At 41.5% G+C, this 22,536-nt stretch overlaps 3 protein-coding genes across 5 annotated transcripts in view; 1 reads left to right on the top strand and 2 right to left on the bottom strand.

Moving 5' to 3' along the window:
* Positions 1–8,958, bottom strand: part of slc30a6 (solute carrier family 30 member 6) — a 117,443-nt gene extending 108,485 nt beyond the window's left edge. The window contains exons 1-2 of the mRNA XM_078405096.1: positions 8,415–8,958; positions 3,297–3,334 (exon numbers count right to left, since the gene is read on the bottom strand). Of these exons, the coding sequence (XP_078261222.1) occupies positions 3,297–3,334; positions 8,415–8,589 (213 nt within the window). The 5' untranslated portion in view covers positions 8,590–8,958. The remainder of the gene's footprint in view (positions 1–3,296; positions 3,335–8,414) is intronic.
* LOC144596594 (protein CEBPZOS-like) lies at positions 8,642–13,213 on the top strand. 3 transcript variants are annotated; one of them, XM_078405102.1, is made up of 5 exons: positions 8,642–8,929; positions 9,702–9,842; positions 11,545–11,589; positions 12,561–12,650; positions 12,736–13,213. In XM_078405102.1, the coding sequence occupies exons 2-4, from the start codon at positions 9,725–9,727 to the stop codon at positions 12,644–12,646; spliced, it is 249 nt and encodes an 82-aa protein (XP_078261228.1). In that variant the 5' UTR covers positions 8,642–8,929; positions 9,702–9,724; the 3' UTR covers positions 12,647–12,650; positions 12,736–13,213. The 3 variants fall into 3 exon arrangements, with proteins under 3 accessions (XP_078261228.1, XP_078261227.1, XP_078261229.1); XM_078405101.1 differs by lacking the exon at positions 8,642–8,929 and adding an exon at positions 8,944–9,111; XM_078405103.1 differs by lacking the exon at positions 8,642–8,929 and adding an exon at positions 9,116–9,236.
* Positions 12,531–22,536, bottom strand: part of cebpz (CCAAT enhancer binding protein zeta) — a 23,917-nt gene continuing 13,911 nt past the window's right edge. The window contains exons 9-16 of the mRNA XM_078405095.1: positions 21,591–21,657; positions 20,029–20,123; positions 19,635–19,692; positions 17,597–17,781; positions 17,029–17,118; positions 16,448–16,506; positions 14,447–14,528; positions 12,531–12,836 (exon numbers count right to left, since the gene is read on the bottom strand). Of these exons, the coding sequence (XP_078261221.1) occupies positions 12,694–12,836; positions 14,447–14,528; positions 16,448–16,506; positions 17,029–17,118; positions 17,597–17,781; positions 19,635–19,692; positions 20,029–20,123; positions 21,591–21,657 (779 nt within the window). The 3' untranslated portion in view covers positions 12,531–12,693. The remainder of the gene's footprint in view (positions 12,837–14,446; positions 14,529–16,447; positions 16,507–17,028; positions 17,119–17,596; positions 17,782–19,634; positions 19,693–20,028; positions 20,124–21,590; positions 21,658–22,536) is intronic.

Below are 22,536 nucleotides of genomic sequence, written 5' to 3'. Positions count from 1 at the left end.
AAAGTCCCAGGGCCGAGCCAAGCAGGCCGATGAAAGTCTTGAGCCCCCACCGGGCGATGGAAAGTGCTGCGGCCGAGCCACGCAGGGCGATGAAGGGCCTGCGAGCGGGTTGATCATACCTCGCACTTCGGGGCGGTTGAAGCTGCTACGGCTGGAGCTCCCGAAAGTCGGTCGCCAGCCAGGGACCTGCGAACTCCCGATGTTGCGGTCTGCAGGGCCCACGGCCTCCGAGATGGTAAGTCCAGGCCCTGCGACCGGAGTTTTCAAGGTCGATCCCAGCTGGAGGCCGCCGACTCCACGATGTTAGGCCGTAGCGCGAACGGAGATACGACACGGTAAAGGTCGCATCTCCGTTGAGGAGGAGATTTGAAAAAAGGTTTCCCCCAACCCCCCCACCACCCCCCACATACACAGAGTTAAAAATAAAACAAAACGTACAATTAAACGATGACAGACAAAAAACAAAAAAAAAGACAGAGAGACTGCCGGTGAGCCGCAGCTGCAGAACACAGCCACGCCCCCTTACACATGCCTATCTCAAAGCCTCGCATGACCAATGTGCAATTAAACAAACGAATGCACTATGATAGGTGGGCTTTTGACCCAACTTGCTAATGCCGACTACATTACCCCATCTGAGCTGGTCCCATTTGCCTGCATTTTGTCCAGATTCCTCCGAACCTGTCTATTCAAATGTCTTTTAAATGCTGCTATTGTACTTATCTCAACTACCTCATCTGACAGTTCATTACAAATACCCACCACCCTCTGAGTGAAAAAATTGCCCCTCAGGTTCCTATTAAGTCCTTCCCCGTTCACCTTAAACCTCTGGTTCTTGATTCCCCTACCCTGGGTAAAAGACTCTGCGCTGTCACCTTATCAAACCCCCCATGATTTTAAACACCTCCATAAGATCAACCCTCATCTTACTGTGCTCCAAGGAGGAAAGTCCAAGCCTGCCAACATCTCCCGATAGCTCAGACCCTTGAGTCCTAGCAACATCCTTGCAAATCGTCTCTGCATTCTTTCCAGCTTAATGACATCCTTTTTATAGCAGGGTGACCAAAATTGAACACAATATTCCTAGTGTGGCATCACCAAAATCTTGTACAACTGTAATAGAACATCCCAACTCCTATACTCAATACACTGACTGATAAAGCACAATGTGTTGAAAGCCTTCTTTACCACCCTATCTACCTGTGATGGCACTTTCAGGGAACTACAGTGCCCTCCATTATGTTTGGGACAAAGACCCATCATTTATTTATTTGCCTCTGTACTCTGCAATTTGAGATTTGTAATAGAAAAAAAAAAATCACACGTGGTTAAAGTACACATTATCAGATTTTAATAAAGGCGATTTTTATACATTTTGGTCTCACCATGTAGAAATTACAGCAGTGAAATTACAGCATAGTCCCCGTATTTCAGGACACCATAATGTTTGGGACACAGCAATGTCATGTAAATGAACGTAGTCATGTTTAGTATTTTGTTGCGTATCCTTTGCATGCAATGACTGCTAGAAGTCTGCGATTCATGGACATCACCAGTTGCTAGGTGTCTTCTCTGGTGATGCTCTGCCAGGCCTGTATTGCAGCAATCTTTAGCATGCTTGTTTTGGGGGCTAGTCCACTTCAGTTTTCTCTTCAGTATATAAAAAGCGTGCTCAATTGGGTTCAGATCAGGTGATTGACTTGGCCACCCAAGAATTGACCAATATTTAGCTTTGAAAAACTCCTTTGTTGCTTTAGCAGTATGTTTGGGATCATTGTCTTGCTGTAGAATGAACTGCCAGCCAATGAGTTTTGAGGCATTTGTTTGCACTTGAGCAGATAGGATGTGTCTATACACTTCAGAATTCATTATGCTACTACCATCAGCAGTTGTATCATCAACGAAGATAAGTGAGCCAATACCTTCAGCAGCCATACATGCCCAGGCCATAACACCCCCACCAGTGTTGCACATGAGGTGGTATGCATTGGATCTTGGGCAGTTCCTTCTCTCCTCCATACCTTGCTCTTGCCATCACTCTGATATAAGTTAATCTTCATCTCATTTGTCCACAAGACCTTTTTCCAGAACTGTGGTTGCTCTTTTAAGTACTTCTTGGCAAACTGTAACCTGGCCATCCTATTTTTGCAGCTAACCAGTGGTTTGCATCTTGCAGTGTAGTCTCTTTATTTCTGTTCATGAAGTCTTCTGCAGACAGTGATCATTGACAATCCATACCTGACTCCTGAAGAGTGTTTCTGATCTGTCGGACAGGTGTTTGGGGATTTTTCTTTATTATAGAGAGAATTCTTCTGTCATCATCTGTGGAGGTCTTCCTTGGCTTGCCAGTCCCTTTGCGATTAGTGAGTTCACCAGTGCTCTCTTTCTTCTTAATGATGTTCCAAACAGTTCATTTTGGTAAGCCTAAGGTTTGGCTGATGTCTCTAACAGTTGTATTCTTGTTTCTCAGTCTCATAATGGATTCTTTGACTTTCATTGGCACAACTTTGGTCCTCATTTTGATAAACAGCAATAAAAGTTTCCAAAGGTGATGGAAAGACTGGAGGAAAGACAGTGCTGAGAGCTCTCTTCTATCTGCATTAAGGAGGTATTTAAACACACCTGAGCAATTACAAACACCTGCGAAGCCATGTGTCCCAAACATTATGGTGCCCTTAAATGTATAAACACAGCTGTAATTTCTACATGGTGAAACTAAAATGTCTAAAAATACCGTTTAATAAAATATGACAATGTGCACTTTAACTACGTAATTTTTTCTATTACAAATCTCAAATTGTGGATTACGGAGGCAAATAAATAAATGATGGGTTTTTGTCCCAAACATTATGGAGAGCACTGTATGTACATGTACTCCTAGATCCCTCTGCTCTACAATACCCTTTAGGGCCCAAACATTCACTGTGAAGATCCTGCCCAGGTTTAACTTCCAAGAAATGCAAAGTTCCTTTTTTAAAACATTAATATGTTGATAACATATTACTATATTCCTACCTCCTTCTCCCCACCCCCCTCCCCATCATCCCCTACACATTCCACGCAACTGGATACATTTCAAAATGGCATCCACATAATTATTATTAACTTGGAAGTTCAGTTAACGAACACTCAGAAAGCACTGCCAGATCAGCAGCATTTCAAATTTCATCATACTTTCCAAATACACTCACTGGAACAGGACAGCTGCAGGCTAGGCAAGGGAGACTTAAACTCGCACAAGACTTACATCGATAAAGAACAGGTGAAATGATGGCCATTGTTAATATTGTACTTACCAAAAGATACGTACTTGTGTCCAGTCCTCTTCTGTGCACTGGAACAACAAGGAAGGCGTGGAATGGCTTGTTATAAGAGTGTTTGCTTAAGACACCTTAAACAACTATCCTTTTAAACCAAACAGAAAAGTAGATTTATTTTTAAAGAAAACTACCCAGTTCCCCTCCCCATAGAATGTCCAAAAGGGTACATTGTTGGGAGAGTTCTTGGAATGTTCCAACTCTTTGGGCGCTCAGCATTTTTCATAAATTCATGTTAGTAAGTCACAGGAGCCGAATTAGGTCATTTGGCCCATCGAGTCTACTCCGGCATTCAATCATGGCCAATCTATCTTTCCCTCTCAACCCCATCCTCATGCCTTCTCCTCATAACCTTCGACACCATTACTAATCAAGAATTTGTTAATCTCCACTTTAAAAATATCCAATGACTTGGCCTCCACAGCCGTCTGTGGCAATGAATTCCACAGATTCAAAGAAATTTCTCCTCATTACCTTTCTAAAGGTACGTCCTTTTATTCTGAGCACATTCTGACTTTGTACAGTATATTCAAAATATCAATCCACTTCACTTGCCATTTTTGGAGCGACAGCCAAGGGGGAAACTACTGAATGAGAGCACCAGGATTATAAACATTTATCAAGCATTTTTTTAAAAGGTAAAAGCATTAACAATGTGTGCAGCATATTTTGTTACTGCACATATCTCATGGAGAATCCCAAACACAAAGAATTTGGTATAATAATCTATGCCTAATATTTTTTTTTAATCCTTGGAAACTACTATAGTTCATCCACTATTTAAACTGCTGCAGAGTAGCAGTGCCCAGACACAATCATACGACTGGGCTGCGGTAGGCGAATATTAGTTTAGTTTCGTTTAGAGATACAGCATAGAAACAGACCCTTCGACTCACCGAGTGCACACCGACCATTGATCACCTGTACAATAGTTTTATGTTATCCCACTTTGGTATCCACTCCCCACACACCAGGGGCAATTTACAGAATTGCCAATTCACCTACAAACCTGCACGTCTTTGGAACGCGGGAGGAAAGCAGACAAAACCCACGCAGTCACAGGGAGAACGTGCAAACTCTGCACAAACAGCACTCGAGGTCAGGATTGAACCCGGGTCTCCAGTGCTGTGAGACAGGAGCTCCCTGCTGCCCGTATTCTTATATATCCTTTCCATTCTTATTTTACTGTAGTCAAATCTCTCAATCTCTCTCTCTCTCTCTCTCTCTCTCTCTCTCTCTCTCTCTCTCTCTCTCTCTCTCTCTCTCTCTCTCTCTCTCTCTCTCTTTTTTAAAATACTAGGACCAATACGATACTCTTACAAAAAGCTAGTACAAACAAGATGGGCTGAATGGCGTCACAAAAACCCCCAGCAAATGTTGGAATCTGGAGCAACAGACAACCTGCTGGAGAAACTCAGCAGATTGAACAACATCTGGGGGTGGGGGCAAAGGAATTGATGACATTTTTGCTTGAAATCCTGCGTCCTGATGGGCTGACTGACAGGCTCCTGTCATTAGTCATTAGTGTATTGTCACGTACACCGAGATACAGTGAAACGCTATTCTTGCGTGCTAACCAGTCAGTGGAAAGACAATACACGATTACAATTGAGTCATCCATAGTGTAAAGATACATGATAAAGGGAATATCGTAAATAACATTTAGAGCAAGATAAAGCCAGTAAAGTCCGATTGAAGATAATCTGAGGGTCTCCAATGAGGTAGATGGTAGTCTGGGACTGCACTTTTGTTGTTGGTAGGATGGTTCAGTTGCCTGATAACAGCTGGGAAAAAACTGTAGATACACACAAAATGCAAAAGTAACTCAACGGGACAGGCAGTATCTCTGGATAGAAGGAATGGGTGACGTTTCGGGTCGGGACCCATCCTCAGACTGTCTCTGAATCTGGAAGTGTGCGTTTTCACATTTCTATATCTTTTGCTCGATGGAAGAGGGGAGAAGAGGGAGTGGCCTCTTCTCAAAGTTCTCAACATATTTAAGCAATTTCTCGGCCACATTGATCTGGAGGCCAATTATGTTCCTGAAAGGAACCAAATTACTTTCAAGGGAATAACTAAGACAATAGGTGCAGGAGTAGGCCATTTGGCCCTTCGAGCCAGCACCACCATTCAATGTGATCATGGCTGATCATTCTCGATCAGTACCCCGTTCCTGCCTTCTCCCCATACCCCCTGACTCCGCTATCCTTAAGAGCTCTATCTAGCTCTCTCTTGAATGCATTCAGAAAATTGGCCTCCACTGCCCTCTGGGGCAGAGAATTCCACAGATTCACAACTCTCTGACTGAAAAAGTTTTTCCTCATCTCCGTTCTAGATGAGTTTAAGGATCAGAAGTACAAATCCTTCCAGCCGAAAATTAGTCAAATCCTTTACCATCAATCGATTAAAATTCAAAGGAAATCAAAATCATTTTCAGGGAATATTGTGATAGAGCACAGAAACAGGTCCTTCAGCTCAACTCATTCATGCCGACCAAAATGCCCCATCTAAGCTAGTACCATTTGTCTGCATTTGGCCCATATCCTAATTCTTTCCTATCCCTGTATCTGTCCAAGTGTCCAAGTGTCTTAGATGCTGCTATACTACCTGCCTCAACTACCTCCTCTGGCAGCTAATTTCCAATACCCACCACCCTCCGTTCTAGAAAGTATACCAGCTAGTTCTACTTTTTAAAAAAATGCATGATGTCGCTCAGGATTGCTCATCTGGACCCAGGAATGTGAACACTGGAATTTAAATAACTTTTCACCCTAGTTGGATTTCTTATATCCACCCATCATCAGCCCCTTCCTTCTATAATGGAGCTGGTACAGCACCAGAAATGGTCATTTAGTACTCTTGTGCAATGGAAGCTTCTTAAAATAGCAATTCAGTTCATTCTTTGTCTGAAGGAAGGGTCCAGATCCAAAATGCCATCTACCTTTTTCCCTCCACAGATGCCGCCTGACCCGATGAGCTACTGCAGCACTTTGTGTTTTGTTCAAGATTCCAGCATCTGCAGTTCCTTGCGTCTGCAGTTAATTCTATCCTTAGCTCTTATTTAGTACCCTTGCACTTCTTTTTCCTAAATACATGTGCGATTCCTTTTGGAAAGCCAAAAATAAATTGATTTTCCCATTTTGGGCAACCCTCAGATCACAACCGCTGGGTTTGAAGTTTTTCCTCACTTTACCTTGATTCTTGTGCTAATTGCCTTTAATCTGCTAAATCTAATTCTCAACATTTTAACCAAATAAATAATATTGCTTAATCTGAGCTGTATATTATTATTTTTAAACAAAACAGTCAATTTAAAAAAAAGTTCATGAAGCAATGATATGGTCGACAGTCTGAACGTTTTTCCCATGTCAACATTAAAAAGTCATAAATGACAAATAACACAGAAATTCAAACTCTCCAATTATAACAAGAGAACATCAAGTTTAGAGAGCCTTTGTTACTTCTGGCAAAGAGCATCTGCCTTCTGAATTTAAAGCTGAGAAGCATCCCTCCAGAGATGCTCTCTGACCTGTCTGAGATGCTGTCTGACCTGCTGAGTTACTCCAACACTTTGTGTTCTACCCAAAGCTAACTAACCTCTGTCTGTACTGTAATAATTAAGTGATCTTTTGATCTTGGCTGTGGCATTCCATGCTTTAATACATTTTTTAAAGAAAGAATCATACAAAGATATTGTGCAAAGAAAGTATCCCATTGTATATATGGAAAACAGCAGGGATGACATCCCAGTTAGGTGGTCACCACTTATTCCTCGATCACCTACTTATTTTACATCTATAACTCATATCAAGTATACTTTAACTTTTAACTGTCAATCATTCATGCAAAATTTAAAAAAATGTATCAACAGTATTTTGCCTTTCCTTTACAAAATAAAGGCATGCTCATAAGATCCAGCCCTCATTAACTCATCAACCAACCACTGCTCCTCACTAACTGGCCCTTAATGGGTTTGTTGGGCCATTTCAGAACATAAGTCAACTACGTGGTTGTGATCAGGTGTCTCTCCTGTTTTTAAGGGTATTCGTTGAACAATATGGGTTTATGTAAAAATAAAAATTAGCCCAGGGTCAATAATGCTGGCTGGGGCTATTGGAAGACGGAGGTGTAAGGGAATCTGGGTGATGAGTGGGTAAGAATGGATGTCAGAAGAGAAGAAAATAATTGATTTCGTTTGCTGGTGACGGGAAGGAAAAGTTACTGTGGTGAAAGGATAGGTTGGGTTGGGTGGAGATTGCTGGGGCTAGGTGTGGGTTACTGGAGGTGGACTAGGAATGGATGGGGTAGGGTGATGGATGTCAGTGTTTGGAGGGTTACTAGGTGGAAATCAGGAACTTCAGATGCTGGTTAATACACAAAAAGGACACAGTGTTGGAGTAACTCAGACTGGGTTTGAAGAAGGGTCTTGACCCAAAACATCACCTATCCATGTTCTTTAAAGATGATGCCTGACCTGCTGAGTTACTCAAGCACTCTGTGTCCTTGGTAACTGTAGATCAGTCACTGTATTCACAGTCATGTCTGGTGGAAAGATGGATTAGGATTGGTTGGGTATAGGTTGTGGGGCTGGGAAGGTAATTGGAATGGCTATGGTGGGATTAGTGGTAATGGGATAGGATTGGTTGGGGGAGGAAGTTGAGGCTGGAAGGCATATTGCAGTGGTAGAGGTTGGAAGGAATACGAGACCAGCGGATGGGCTAGCATTGATGGGAGAAGAAATTGGTGAGGTTAGAGGGGTCACGGGGACTGGACGTTGCGCTGGGAGATTGTTGGGGCTGGAGAATGGGCTTGTATTGGTTGGGGAAGCAAGTCGTTGATGGGGCTAGGTAGGTGCTAGCATGTCAGGGGCTATTGGGACAGGAGGATGCACTAGGACAAGTTGGGGGCAGAGTGCTGGGAGTGGGCTAGGACTATTTGGAGGAGGAAGTTGTTGAGACTGTGAAGATACTGGGGCTGGGTTTAGTGGGTCTGGAACAGGATAGATGTGGGGTAGTAATATTAAGTCGCTGGTTTAATGGGATGAGGGAACTAGAAGGGATCGGGCCCTCCCTGCATTCCGTTCCTCCTCATTCTCACCTTCCTCCTCCTGCACGTTCACCACATCCACCGCCACCATGTCCGGCTTGTCCAGCCCGATGCCGAACGGAGATACCTTCCTCTCGGTCACCCCCGAAGGCACCACGTCGGGCTTGGGCCCGAATTTGCGGGGATAATAGTCCCCGCTCAGGTACCGCGACGTGTCTTCCGCCATCTTCGCCGTGGTTTCAGCCCCGCCTCCGGGGCCTCTTAAAGCTGCGTCGCGACCGGGCCCGGTCGGCCGGGCAACGCTGGCCGGACCTGGTTGGCCTGGCAACGCTGGCAGGGCTTTGGCCTGAACCCAGTCGGCCGGACAACACTGACTGCGCTCAGCACTCGTGGGAGAGCAGAGCTGTTACTTTCTGCACCTGTCTCTCAGTATTATGACAGAATAAACATAACACAAAGTCTTGCATTTATACAGTGCTACTGAACATTTTCGTGGAACAATTCAGTTCAATATGCATTTAGCAATGTTTGGATCCCTTAGTGTTTGAAATAAGATTCTTGTGGGGGTAAATCTTGTTGAAATATGCGAATGCATGCGCGTTGTACGGTATCCGGCACGGGTGGCGGACGCGGTATCGTCAGCGCAGGGTGTCCCGGGAAGTGGGTCCTCCTCCTGCTGCTGTTGCCGCCGCCGTGCATCATTAAAATTACCGGCCTGTAGAAAGAAGCCGCGAACTCTTCACTCTGGGTATTAGGGAATGTAGAGCGGGTATTGAAATGTCCGTGTCTCGGGCCTGTTGTCGAGGGGGGCCAAGTGGCCAGTGTCGCAGGCCATGGCCTGCGAAATCAGTTGTCATGAGTCTCAAGCTGGAGGTACTCAGCGGGTCGAGCAGTCTCTTTGGAGACAAAAAAATATCAAAAGGGTGTAACCATATGCCCATTTCAAAAGTCTTTGAAATGCTATTAACGTGTCTGCTTCATCCACCCTCTGTGTGTAAAAGAAATTGCCCTGCACATCTCATTTCAAGTTTGACCTTCTCACCTTAAAGTTATGCCCTCAAGTATTTGATTTTTCTATCCTGGGAACAACGTTCAGACTGCCAACCCTATATTTGCCTCATAATTTTATACACTTCTATCAGGTTTCCCTGCAATCTCTGGTGTTCCAGAGAAAACAATCAAAGTCTGTCCAACCTCACCCTATAGATAATATCATCTAATCCAGACATCATTTTGGTAAACTTTGGCCAGCCATTTAGATGCATACAATTAAGCACCTAATGCATTCTTAACACATCATTCTCCAAAGTCTAATAAACCTGTACAATTTATTTACAGACACTCGCATCATTTTTTGAAAAATGGGACCTAAAACTATGGAACCAGTAGCAAGGCGACTTTTTAAGGGAGTTCTATTCTTGGAACTTGTCGGTGTAGCAGGAGCCTACTGGTTGTTTCATAGGATGAATGCAAGTCAAGGTAAGAAAGACTGCTTTATGAATCATAAGTGAGAGGAGCAGAATTAGGTTATTTGGCCCATCAAGTCTACTCCGCCATTCAATCGTGGCTAGACAAAATGCTGGAGTAACTCAGCGGGTCAGGCAGCATCTCGGGAGAGAAGGAATGGGTGATGTTTCGGGTCGAGACCCTTCTTCAGACTGATGTCTGAAGAAGGGTCTCGACCTGAAACATCACCCATTCCTTCTCTCCCGAGATGCTGCCTGACCCGCTGAGTTACTCCAGCATTTTGTGTCTACCTTCGATTTAAACCAGCATCTGCAGTTTTTTTTCCTATTCAATCATGGCTGATTTGTCTTTCCCTCTCCACCCCATTCTCCTCCTGCCTTCTCCCCTGAAACCCATACTATTCAAGAATCTATCAATCTCTGCCTTAAAAATATCCACTGACTTGGCCTCCACAGCCTTCCTTTATTTACATGCCAAAAACCCATTAAATTGGAATTACTATTGTTCTGTTAATTAAACTTGTAGAGGCTCGTGTTCCAGGCGGGTTCCCGGTTTTGTGGCGGGTGAACCAGGCCTGCTGTCGGGGTATGGCCGTGGCTCGCTGGGACCAACCTGCCCGCTATGGGTGACCCTTCCAGGAGTATAGCTCCAGTTTACCTCTCAGGATCTTAAGCACAAGCTGGCTTCTCCACTATGACATGGAGACACCCTGCCACATCAGATAGGTAGCAGAATTACTCAGAGAAAAAATTGATTACAGTTCATGCCAGATTTAACCGGACCTGTTACTTCCCAGCTATAAATCCAAATTTAGAAAATGCAATTCTGATGTTTTAATAGATTTTCAAAATAAAAGGGACTTATCGGAACATGTTTTTAAAGAGGGATATAACAGGAAAATAGGCCCTTCAACCCAACTTGTCCATGTCAGTCAAAATGTCTCATCTGATTGATATCCCTCTAAACCTTTCCTATCCCTAGTAGCGTGGAATTGTCTTAATTTTTTTATTTTTTTTAATGGTACTTGCCTCAACTACCTTCACGAGCAGCTTGTTCTATATACCTATGTGTGAAAAAGTTGCACCTCAGGTTCCTATTATGTTTCCCCCTCCTCATCTTAAACCTATGTCCTCTGGTTCTTGATTTCCCTACCCTGGGTAAAATACATTCTCCTATGTATTCCCCTCATGATTTAATACACCTCCATAAGATCACCCTTTATCCTCCGGTGCTCAAAGGAGTAAAGTCCTAGCTTGCCCAATCTCTCCCTATAGTTCACACCCTCGAGTCCTGGCAGCATCCTCGTAAATCCTTTCTGCATTCTTTCCAGCTTAATGGCATCCTTCTTATAACAGGGTGATAAACTTGAACACAATACCTTAAATGTGGCCGTACCAACATATTGTAAAACTGTAACATGACATCTAAACTTCTACACTAAACTGACTGATGAAGGCCAATATACCAAAAGCCCCCTTGACCACCCTATCTACCTGTGACACTACTCGATCCCTCTGCCCTACAACACTCCCTGCAGCCCTCCCACTGACTGAACATCCTGCCCTGGTTTGACTTCCCAAAATGCAACACCTCACACTTACCTGCATTGAACTCCATTAGCCATTCTTCTCCATTAACTATTCTTGGGAGATTTTATACAGTATTTTAATTGCAGTTTAAAGCAATGTACTGTGAACATGCATTTATCTTCCAGAGTTCAGATATAAAGTAAACAGAAGGTTTCCCTCCATTTTAGAAGGTGAGAACTATTACACGTTTATGCCTTGTTTGGAAGTCTCCAAGTAGCATTTTAATTTGGGACTGCATCCATCATAAGTTTACACAGAATTTTTAAAAAATCAAGATTGTAAGGAAAGATCCAAAATTAAAGTGTACGTGCTTGTAATTTTTGTTAATATATAGAAAATATAAAATAGACTTTCTCATCTGTGTTCTACACTAGCACACAATGTACGAACAGTTATGATTCTAACCTCCTTATCATTCAATGACTGCTTCCATGTTTTCCTGAAATGAGCTGAAAATATAGCATGGTGACGCAGCTGGTGGAGCTGCTGCCTCACAGCATTAGAGACCTGGGTTCGATCCTGACCTGGGGTGCTATGTGTGTTGAGTTTGCAAGCTCTTCCTGTGACCACCCTATCTACTTGTGACACTACTCGATCTCTCTGCCCTACAACACTCCCTATGGCCCCCCCACTGAGGTTTCCTCTGGGTGACAGAGTCATATTGCATGGAAACAAGCCCTTCTGCCAAATTGTCCATGCTGACCAATATGCCCCATCTAAGCTAGTTCCATTTGCCTACATTTTGGCCATATTCCCTCTAAACATTTCCTATTCACGTACCTGCCAAGTGTCCTTTAAATGCTGTTATCGCTCAATATAAGTCAAACAGCCCAGAAATTTTGAACATGGTACAGAACACCACCAGAATAGGCCTTTCAGCCCACAATGTCTTTGCCTATAGTAACTGCATCAACTACCTCCTCTGGCAACTTGTTCCATAATACTTATTCCTCAATTATTTATGTACTTTAAATCTATAGCATTTTATCTCAACCCTCAATCATTCATGCAAAACTGAAAAATCTATCCGCAGTATTGTGCCTTTTCTTTATTAACCGTGGGCAGCTTAAAAGATAGAAAATATGCAGATAAATCCATCATTTAATTTATTAATTCAAAATAAATTGTTTACACTTTTCAGTTTATTATAAATCCAATGAATGGGCAGGAATTTATGGAGCTAGAGAAATTGATCAGGAAACCTGGTCCAGCAAGCATAATCAATAATTATGTAAGTATAAAGTCTACTACGTCTGATCTCGTAAAAAAATTGTTCATTTCTTCTTCTTTAAAAATCTTGTCTGCTTATTTTTCAGCCCCCTGGCCCTGAACTTGTTCTTCTGCCTTCGGAGTGTACGTGTATCTCTGCCTCTGATCCAGGCGTCACGGTCAGATTCCCACTGTAGCTGCTTTACACCTGGGAGCGGCAAGCAATACATGTTTTTAGACTTAGTAGTGAACCACAATTTTCTGCATGGGTAAGTTTGCCCAACATGACTAAAATTTATCAAAGTGGCAGGATGTCTTCTCTTGATAAAATAAAATAAATGATCTGATTTTCACAAATGTAAATACATTGTTCAAAAACAAACAGATTTAAAAAAGGAAACGGATATAATGTAATAAATTTTTGTTTAAACATCATGCAGTCCTCGTGCATATTGTGATCCATAATAATAATACATTTTAATTATATAGCGCTTTTCATATACTCAAAGACGCTTTACAGAGATTTTGAGAACATAGGGAAATTAATAAATAGATAAATAAGTAAATAAATAAATGAACAGAGAAAGGAGACAGTAGGTGAGGTGACCTTCAGTGGTTGAAGGCAGTGCTGAACAGGTGAGACTTCAGCGATGTTTTGAATGTGGTGAGTGTGGGGGAGTCTCTAACGGTTTGGGGTAGTGAGTTCCATAGGGTGGGAGCAGCGATGGAGAAAGCCCTGTCCCCCCAGGATCTGAGTTTAGTCCGGATGTGGGGGGATAGGAGATTGGCAGCGGCAGAGCGGAGGGTGCAGGTGGGAGTGTGCCTGTGGAGGAGGTCGGTCAGGTAGGATGGGGCCAGGTTATGGAGGGCTTTGTAGGTTATGAGGAGGATTTTGTACTGGATTCTCTGGGGGATGGGGAGCCAGTGGAGTTTATAAAGGACGGGGGTGATATGGTCACGGATCGAGGTGTGTGTGAGTAGACGGGCAGCGGAGTTTTGAATGTATTGAAGTTTATTGATGATTTTTGAGGGTGCGCCATAGAGGAGGCTGTTGCAGTAGTCCAGACGGGAGGTGATGAAGGCGTGGATGAGGGTTTCTGCAGCTGTGGAGGAGAGGGATGGACGGAGACGGGCAATGTTTTTGAGGTGGAAGAAGGCTGTCTTTGTGATGTGTTTGATGTGTTTGTCGAAGGAGAGGGTTTGATCAAGGATGATTCCAAGATTCCGGATGTGAGGTGAGGTGGATACTGGGAGACCATCAATGTTGAGGATGAAGTTTTGGGTGGATTTGGTGAGCATTTTTGGACCAATGATGATGATTTCAGATTTGTTGCAATTGAGTTTGAGGAAGTTTGATTGAAGCCAAGATTTTATTTCAGTAATGCAGTTTGTCAGTGTAGAGTGTGTGGTGGAGGAGATTGATTTGGTGGAGATGAGGAGCTGGATATCATCGGCGAAGCAGTGGAAGTTGAGACCATGACGGCGGATTAATTGACCAAGGGGGAACAGGTAGAGGATGAAGAGGAGGGGGCCAAGGACTGAGCCTTGGGGGACACCTTGGGGGAGGGGAGCGGTGGGGGATTTACAGTTGTTAATGGAGATGAACTGGTGTCTGTCAGAGAGGTAAGATTTAAACCAGGATAGGGCTGTGCCGGTGATGTTAAGGGAGGTTTCAAGTCGGGTGAGGAGAATGGAGTGATTTATGGTGTCAAAGGCGGCGCTGAGGTCAAGTAGGATGAGGATGTTGATCCATGCATATTGTGTTTACTACATCTTACATGCTGAGACTTTCAACTAAAGTTACTGTCAGTTACTTACTCGCTTTATCTTTGTTTGCCATTGCATTGATTCCAATGTTGTCAAATTTTGATCCTGCATTTTCATCAAGTAGGCAACCAAACTTTAGAAAGAGAAAAAAAATGATTAAAGCCACTTCAAATAAAATTATTGCTACAAAATAATGTACTTACTACAAGTGGATACTTTACGAGGATGTTGCCAGGACTCAAGGATCTGAGCTATAGGGGGAGGTTGAGCAGGCTAGGACTCTAAACCTTAGAGGCAGGAGCATGAGGGATGATCTTATGGAGGTGCATAAAATCATGAGAGGAATAGATCAGGTAAACGCACAGAGTCTCTTGCCCAGACTAAGTGAAACGAGGACCAAACGATATATGTTTAAGGTGAAGGGGGTTAGATTTAATAGAAATCCGAGGGAGTAACATTTTCACATAAAGGATGGTGGGTGTATGGAATGAGCTGCCAGAGGCAGGGTCTATTGCAACGCTTAAACAATTAGACAGGCACATTGATAGGACAAGTTTAGAGGGATATGGGCCAAATACAGGCAGGTGGCACTAGAGTAGATGGGACATATTGGTTGTTGGTGCTGGCAAGTTGGGCTGAGCAGCCTGTTTCCATGTTGTTTGACTAAGGTTTATTCAGCATCTTTCTTAATTGAACCTAGTCCAAGTCTAACTATACAATTGGGAAACCATTTGGCAAATGGGTTTCAATTACACCAAATGCTTTTCCATGAGAGTTACTCATAAAGTAAAGCCGATCATAAACCAGTACAAGATGGGAGATAACCTGCTTAAAGAAGTTGATCACCACCCATACCTGGGAGTTGAACTCACATCTGGCCTAGCCTGTAAAAGACACATCTGGCCTAGCCTGGAACAGACACATAAACTAGATTGCCACAAAAGCAAACAGAACTTTGGGCCTTCTCCGGAGAAATTTATCCGGTTGTGACAAACTAACAAAGGAGGTAACGTACAAAACACTTGTCTGCACACTGTTGGAATATTGCCAGACAATATGGGACCCTCACCAGAAAAGTACCATTGATACCCTTGACAAGGTTCAGAGGCATGCAGCACGGTTTGTTTGTGACGACTACTCAAGACAGTCAAGTGTCTCCGATATGTTAAATCGCCTGGGCTGAGAGTCGCTGGAGTCAAGATGCACTAAAGCCCGCTTATGTACTGTCTACAAAGAAACTCATCTCATCATCATTCTCAGTAACATATCTCACTTTATTCAATCCAATACCCAGAAATCTACAAAACAGTCCTCAAGTCACTTCATTTATACTAGAATTAGAGCAAACAAAAATAGCTACCTGTAGTCACTATATCCATGGACTATCCCAGACACCACCAGATGTGCACCAACCTTGTCACTCTTCAAGTCACAGCTCGACAACTTGGACATGGATCATCTCACCAAACTTGCCCACATAAAAATCTAAATAACCTTTTTGCAACCAGTACCCATGTGAGTGAAACCTGCACGTGATAGCCCAGCTGATGGCGGTTGTGCAGTAGAAAACAGAAATAAGAACCAAGTCTAACTTGGTTAGATGCACGGTGGTGCATTTGGTTGAGCTGCTGTCTCACAGCACTAGAGACCAGGGTTTGATCCTGACACGGGTGCCGTCTGTGTGGAGTTCGCATGTTCTCTATGACCACATGGGTTTCCTTCCACATCCTAAAAAAGATGTAGTTTGTAGGTTAATTAGCCTATGTGAAATGGATAATTGTCTGTACGGAGTGGATGCATAAACAAAATAACAGAACTAATGTCCACGTTTGATTGATGGCTGGTGCGGACTCGATGATCCAAGATGAGCCAAAGGGCCTATTTCCAAACTGTATCTCTAAACTACACTTAAGTGTTCCAAATCCTTATGCAACGTGGACCAGAATTACACGTGCACAGAAAAGCTGCCTAAACTAAAGCAAGGTCGAGGACTGTTGCAGTGATAATTGTCACCTTATGTAAACAATTTTAAAAGGACACTGTAGTACTTACCTCTTCAGCTGCAGCAAACATATCGGCGTCATTCTTAAAACCCCTTTTCTGTTTCTTTCCTGTAACAGACAGGTCATTATGAAATTCTTTAGAAAAGTTGAAATAGGGCAAAAAAATTACTGTAGGAACTCAACCGGTCAGCAGCAGAGGGAAATAGACGTACAAGGGTCCCGACCTGAAACGTCTGTAGTTTGAATAAAGGTTCTGACCTGAAAAGTCTGTCCATTTCCCTCCACAGATCTTGCCTGACAGTTACTCCAGCATTAGTTTCTTCATCAATAGTCTCTAGTCTCTTGTGTCTACATTGATTGATTGCTCATCTTAGCCGAAGGACTAATAGCAGTACTAAATAGTTCAAGATTCAGGCACAGACTTTCATCCAGCAGCTGGCGAGGGCAGGGTGAAGCTTGGTACACCACAGTCAAATCACACATCATGATCCACCCTCACAGCGTATTCATACATAACCATTATGGCATGATGACACAGTATTTGAGTAATGAAATTAGTAAAAAAGTATAAACTCCAGAAAAATTCTTGCAACCTCAATTTTATTCCAGTGTAATGTAATTTTTTTTTACCTGTAATGTGTTTCGAGATATCCAAATCTTCACTTTTTTTCCTTTTACCAGGCTTATTACTTTTCTTCATTGTTGCTGCACTGTCAACCTCTGTATATTAACAAAAGCATTATATATCTTGTTTCTGGTTGTTTTTTCCATTAAAAGATATATGTTCTGATTGTACAACATGTATTCCATAAGTATCAAGGCCAAATAAGAGGAAGTTTGAATTTATAGAAAGGTTAACTGCAAATGCACCATTTTACAATTTTCTGACCTTGAAAGTAGAACATATTTAGTGCAATACTTGAGTTTAGTTTATTGTCACGTGTACATAGGTACAGTGAAAAGCTTTTGGTGTGTGCTAACCAGTCAGCGGAAATAGTATACATGATTAGGATGCTGCCTGCACACCTACTTTACTAGTTAAGAGTGGGCATGAAATTAAGTACCATCAAATATGAGAAATATAGTTGATTTAACATTCTTTAGTTTCCTTGAATAAATGTTGAATAAATCCTTGAGTAAATGTATATCCATACTGGAAAGTGGTATCATTCAACAGTGCAGAATACACAGATAGTACCTTCATCATCTAGATCGTCCATGAATACACCACCGTCTTCTCCCACCATTTCACCAAAATCTTCCTCATCCAAGCTTCCTAATGATACTTCTTCATCTTCCAAGTTACTCATATCATTATCACTGTCTGAATCAACTTCCTTTTCAATTACTTTTGCTTCTTTTGATGATTTCTGTTTCATATTACTGTGAAAATTATAGACAATTTTTTTACAGTTAGTGATTTAAAAAAATTCAAATGCCTCATTCAATGATGACAACCACAAGATTCTGAAATAGGTATCGTGAAATTGCGTAAGCAGTAAGTAATATGTCATTTGCCTTCCTTCTATACTTTTATGATATGCATAAAACACATTACAGTACCCCTTTGTCTTCTGCTAATGCCAGACAAGGGTGTACAGGATAGGCACAAAGTGCTGGAGTAACGCAGCGGGTCAGGCAGCATCTCTGGAGAAATCTTTGGTGTACTGGATACTGCTAATCTCTGACAATTAATATTCTACTTTCCCTTTAGTTTGTATTGTAGGAGCCATTTGTGTTTGTGCTGACTGCTTTAGCATATATTATTTTGTCTACATATCTTGCTGTATTATTTTGGACACTTGGGGGCTGTCGTGAGATGAATACATATATGGACATAATGGACTGGGAGGAGCCAGAACTAGGTGGTATATCTGGAGATGCAGAGACGGGAGGGGTCAGACACGGGGAGCTTGGAGAGATACAATTCTTACCAGACCTACAACAGACCTGCGACAAGAGCTGAAAGCTTGGGGAGATACAGACCTGCAACAGACCCGTTTGTACTACTACTTCAATAAACAACTAATTAAACTGAAAATACGTTTGGAATATCTCTCCGTTGATTTGCGTCAAGTTCACTCCCACTCCCTGAGAAGTAATGGCAACCGGAAAGGACTTTATTGGAAAAGACTGAAGTTGCCATTACATGTATTATCATTACAACAATCAGATATTAGTTAATTAATAATGTAGAGAAAAATATTGGGAAATATTACTCATCGTACTCTAACATGCATATAGACCTGCAGGGAATGGAGGGAAATGGATCTTGTGCAGGTAGGTGGAATTTGTTTACTTTGGCCTCATGTTTGGCACAGACATTTTGGGCAAATTCCACACAGGCAACCCGAGGTCAGGATCGAACTAGAGTCTCTGGTGCTGTGAGGCAACAGCTCTACCAGTAGTGCACTGTGCTGGCCCCCACAGTTAAGGAAGGTGGGAGAGGGGGAAGAATGTGTGTGTTTAGTGGTGGAATCCTGTTGAAATAGTGGCAATCGTGGAGGAAGATTCTTTGAATATGTGGGATAAGAGAACATAGATCAGTACAGCGCAGTCATGAAAGGTTCTATATAAATTCATGCTTCTGTGCAGAACACTTAGAAAGCAAGGGCGGCTCTGAACTACCAATTCTTTGTCACTTTATTATAACTTCCTCACACCCACTCTGGTCTCTGTTTCGTTTAGTTTATTATTGTCATGTGTATTGCAAGATAGTGAAAAGCTTTTTTGCTTAGCTAACCCTTTCCAGTCAGCAAAAAGACTATACACGATTACAGTCAAGTTGTCCACAGTGTACAGATACACGATAAAGGGAATAATGTTTAGTGCACGATAAAGTCCGATTAAAGATAATCTAAGGGTCTCCAATGAGGTAGCTGGGAGGTCAGGACTGCTCTCTAGTTGGTGATAGGATGGTTTTGACATCCGACACCATGGTCTACCTAAGTTCCATTGGGTACATTGAAGCCTTTAGAACGGAGTATCAAATTTAACTATTTCAGGTAAGCATATAATTTTTATTCCCCCTCCATAGATGTGTTGTCAGAGTGATGCAATCCTTAGAGTGATTCTTTTAGAATTTGCTGTTTTTGTTTTGGATATCCAGCATCTGCAGTTTTTTCCTTTAATGTTCAGATTAATCAGTACAAAAATCTGGACCAGAAGTTATGATGAACGAATAGGATAGATATTCTCAAAGTAAAAATGTGTTAGTGAGTTTTATTGTACATTACCTTGCAAAATCTAAACTGTCTTCGATTTTTTTATAATATTTTTCCCCTTCAACGGAATCTGCAAATGGTAAATGGCATAAGTTAAATATTTGACTTGTACTTCAGACAATATAGTCGGTTAATCATTTTGAGGTGAACTATGGATTACAAACATATTTAACATAAGTGAAAGTCTATTAATTACAACACAAAAAAAAAAAAAAATTTTAGAAACTTTAGAGATACAGCGTGGAAACAAATCCTTTGGCCCACCGAGTCTACGCCAATCAGCATACATAGCACTATCCTAACCAGGATTGAACCCAGGCCTCTGGTGCTGTAAGGCAGCGATTCTACCACTGTGCTGCCCTGTGCGCCTTCACAATATTTAAATATATAGATGAATAAAAGTTACCAAGCATTTGCTCAAACTCATCATCGTCCACATCTTCCACAGCTTCACTTCGAAGTTTTTGTGATTTTTGCGTCGCGTCAAGTTTTTTGTAATATCTGAATAAGATTCATATGTAATAATTAGGTATTTCAGATCTTACATTGTTTCGTAAAATGATCTGTTAATTCTGCCACTAGAATCAGCAATAATTCCACTTAAGTGCAACCCATAATCTATTCACTACATTCAACCTACCCCATATCGACCAGATTAAATGAATAGAATGCGTTGACAAATTGCTACTAGTTGAACATAGTGGGTCATTGCTTTTAATTATATGGGTTTAAAAGCTATGCACAATTAGTTGCATGCAATTAAAGTAAAAAATCCATTCAATTATTTCTAAATTAAGCATACAATAATAGGACATGGAAACAGGCCCCTCGGCCCAGCTTGTCCACGCCGCCAAGATGCCCCATCAAAGCTAGTTCCACCTGCCTGCATTTGGCGCATATCTCTCTAAACCTTCCTATCTCTATGTACCAGTCCAAATGGTACAGTTGTACCACTGTTTTACAATGATACAACACTATAATGTTGTTATAGTACCTGCTTCAACTACCTCCTCTAGCAGCGTGTTCCCTATCCCCACCACTCCCTTTGTGAAAACATTGCTACCTAAGTTCCTAATTAAATCATTCCCCTCTTACTTTAAACCAATGTCCTCTGGTTCTCGATTCTTCTACTCTGGTTAAAAGACTGCATTCACCCCATTTATTCACCTCATGATTTTATACATGTTCAATACGCATTTCAATAGAATCATAGTCATACAGTATGGAAACAGGCCCTTCAGCCTAATTGCCATGCAGACCAACAAGCCGCAATGTATCTATGAGGAGTGGTTTACCATAATTAGACAATGAAACGCAGGAACAGAATTGTCATGAGAACCTAACAGAAGACCATTGAAGAAATGCAAAGATTTGTTGCTCGTGGTGCTATGAAATTCAGACGAGGACGCCACTGTGTCAATTTGTAACTTCGTAGCATTACAATGTTTGAGTCATCAAGCTGACAGTTCACTTTCAAACTCCAGAGACTTGTGCACGAAGATTTAGGCTGGCACTCCAGGGCTGCACCAAGGGAATGTTATATTGGGATCATTCTTTCAGGTACAAGGTTAAAAAAATTTATATTAAAAATGGTCCCAGCCAATCTGTCACCCAAAAGCTCCAACACTGATTGGCAGGACATTATCAAATAAATGAATTTCATAAATTGCCTACTTTTCCTACGTTACAAAAAGCTAGACATCATGAGCTACTCAATGGATGCAATACATCCACTGACACCCTGAAGTCATGAAAGGTGCTATATAAACTCATGTTTCTATTTTTAAGCATTACGGACTAATACAAATTTTCCCAGTACAAATAATCTAAAGGTTCTTAAGTATTTTTTTCCTTATTTGCCTCTATATGTTCCTCTGTATATGTAGCCTGATCATAATTATTTTTAGTTACATGTAATAATATAACATTTAACCAAAGTCTAAATGTCATTAAATAATCCAAACTTACCTATGGAAAAATATTTCATCCACTGGGATCTGGCTCTCCTCCCGTTCGATAAATTTCTGACTATTTACTGCGGATATTACAAACCATATGGACATTAATAACAATCTCAAATCCTACTTTAGACAAAGTCATAATTTTAAATCCAAAATTCAACTCATTTGCACAGTTTAAATAAAGTATAAATTAGATGCTATGGCAAATTATTTTGAAGAGAAATGAAATAATAAATACAACGCATCAAACTGCGAATGCATTTGTACTGTAATACAGAGTAGGTAAGCAGTTAGGATTGGTTTAATTTGGCATCATGTTCAGCACAAACATGGTGGGCTGAAAGGCCTGTTGCTGTTGTTTTTCTATGTTTGATCAGATCTTCTATGCTTTTAGAACATGAAAAACACAACACACCAGGAAGAATCATTAAAGCAGATCACAGGAACTCATACATCACATCATATGATTTCTGGCTTGGCTTACTAAATAATCATTTAATTTGACCGTTTGAAAGATCAATCCAATTACCTTTTGAAAGCGAGTACTGAATCTGCGCCTCCAACCTTTTAGGAACTGAATCAAGGATCTTATTATCCCACTAAATGCATAATCATCTCTTGATTCCATCCCACCCTCCAGATTTATTTGGCAGTTATTTTAAATATCGGCTGTTCAAATGGTAAATCTTTCTTTAATTATTAAATCAAAGTCTTCAATTTTCATTTCTTCTCTACTTTATCCCTAATCTCTATGTCAAGCCAATTGTGCCTTTATTCTTATTATTTATATTTAAGAGGTTCATTTTGTAGTTGTCTTGTGCAAAGTCTTCATATGCTGAGCAAAAGTACCCTAACATTTCTGGATAGTGATACTCAAAACAGCTTTTTAAAAATCATATTGATCATTTTTGCTAACTGATATATTAATGGAAATGGTTTCCGAAACATCAGAT

The sequence above is a fragment of the Rhinoraja longicauda genome, chromosome 9, assembly GCF_053455715.1.
Source record: "Rhinoraja longicauda isolate Sanriku21f chromosome 9, sRhiLon1.1, whole genome shotgun sequence".
Lineage (NCBI taxonomy): Eukaryota > Metazoa > Chordata > Chondrichthyes > Rajiformes > Arhynchobatidae > Rhinoraja > Rhinoraja longicauda.
This window is presented reverse-complemented; position numbering and strand designations above follow the sequence as displayed.

Bases quoted from the DNA above. Each gene is read 5' to 3' on its own strand.
- LOC144596594 (XM_078405102.1), top strand. From the start codon at position 9,725: ATGGGACCTAAAACTATGGAACCAGTAGCAAGGCGACTTTTTAAGGGA. The intron at 9,843-11,544 runs GTAAGAAAGACT...TTTATCTTCCAG, and splicing joins TAGGATGAATGCAAGTCAAG to AGTTCAGATATAAAGTAAAC. The intron at 11,590-12,560 runs GTGAGAACTATT...TACACTTTTCAG, and splicing joins GTTTCCCTCCATTTTAGAAG to TTTATTATAAATCCAATGAA.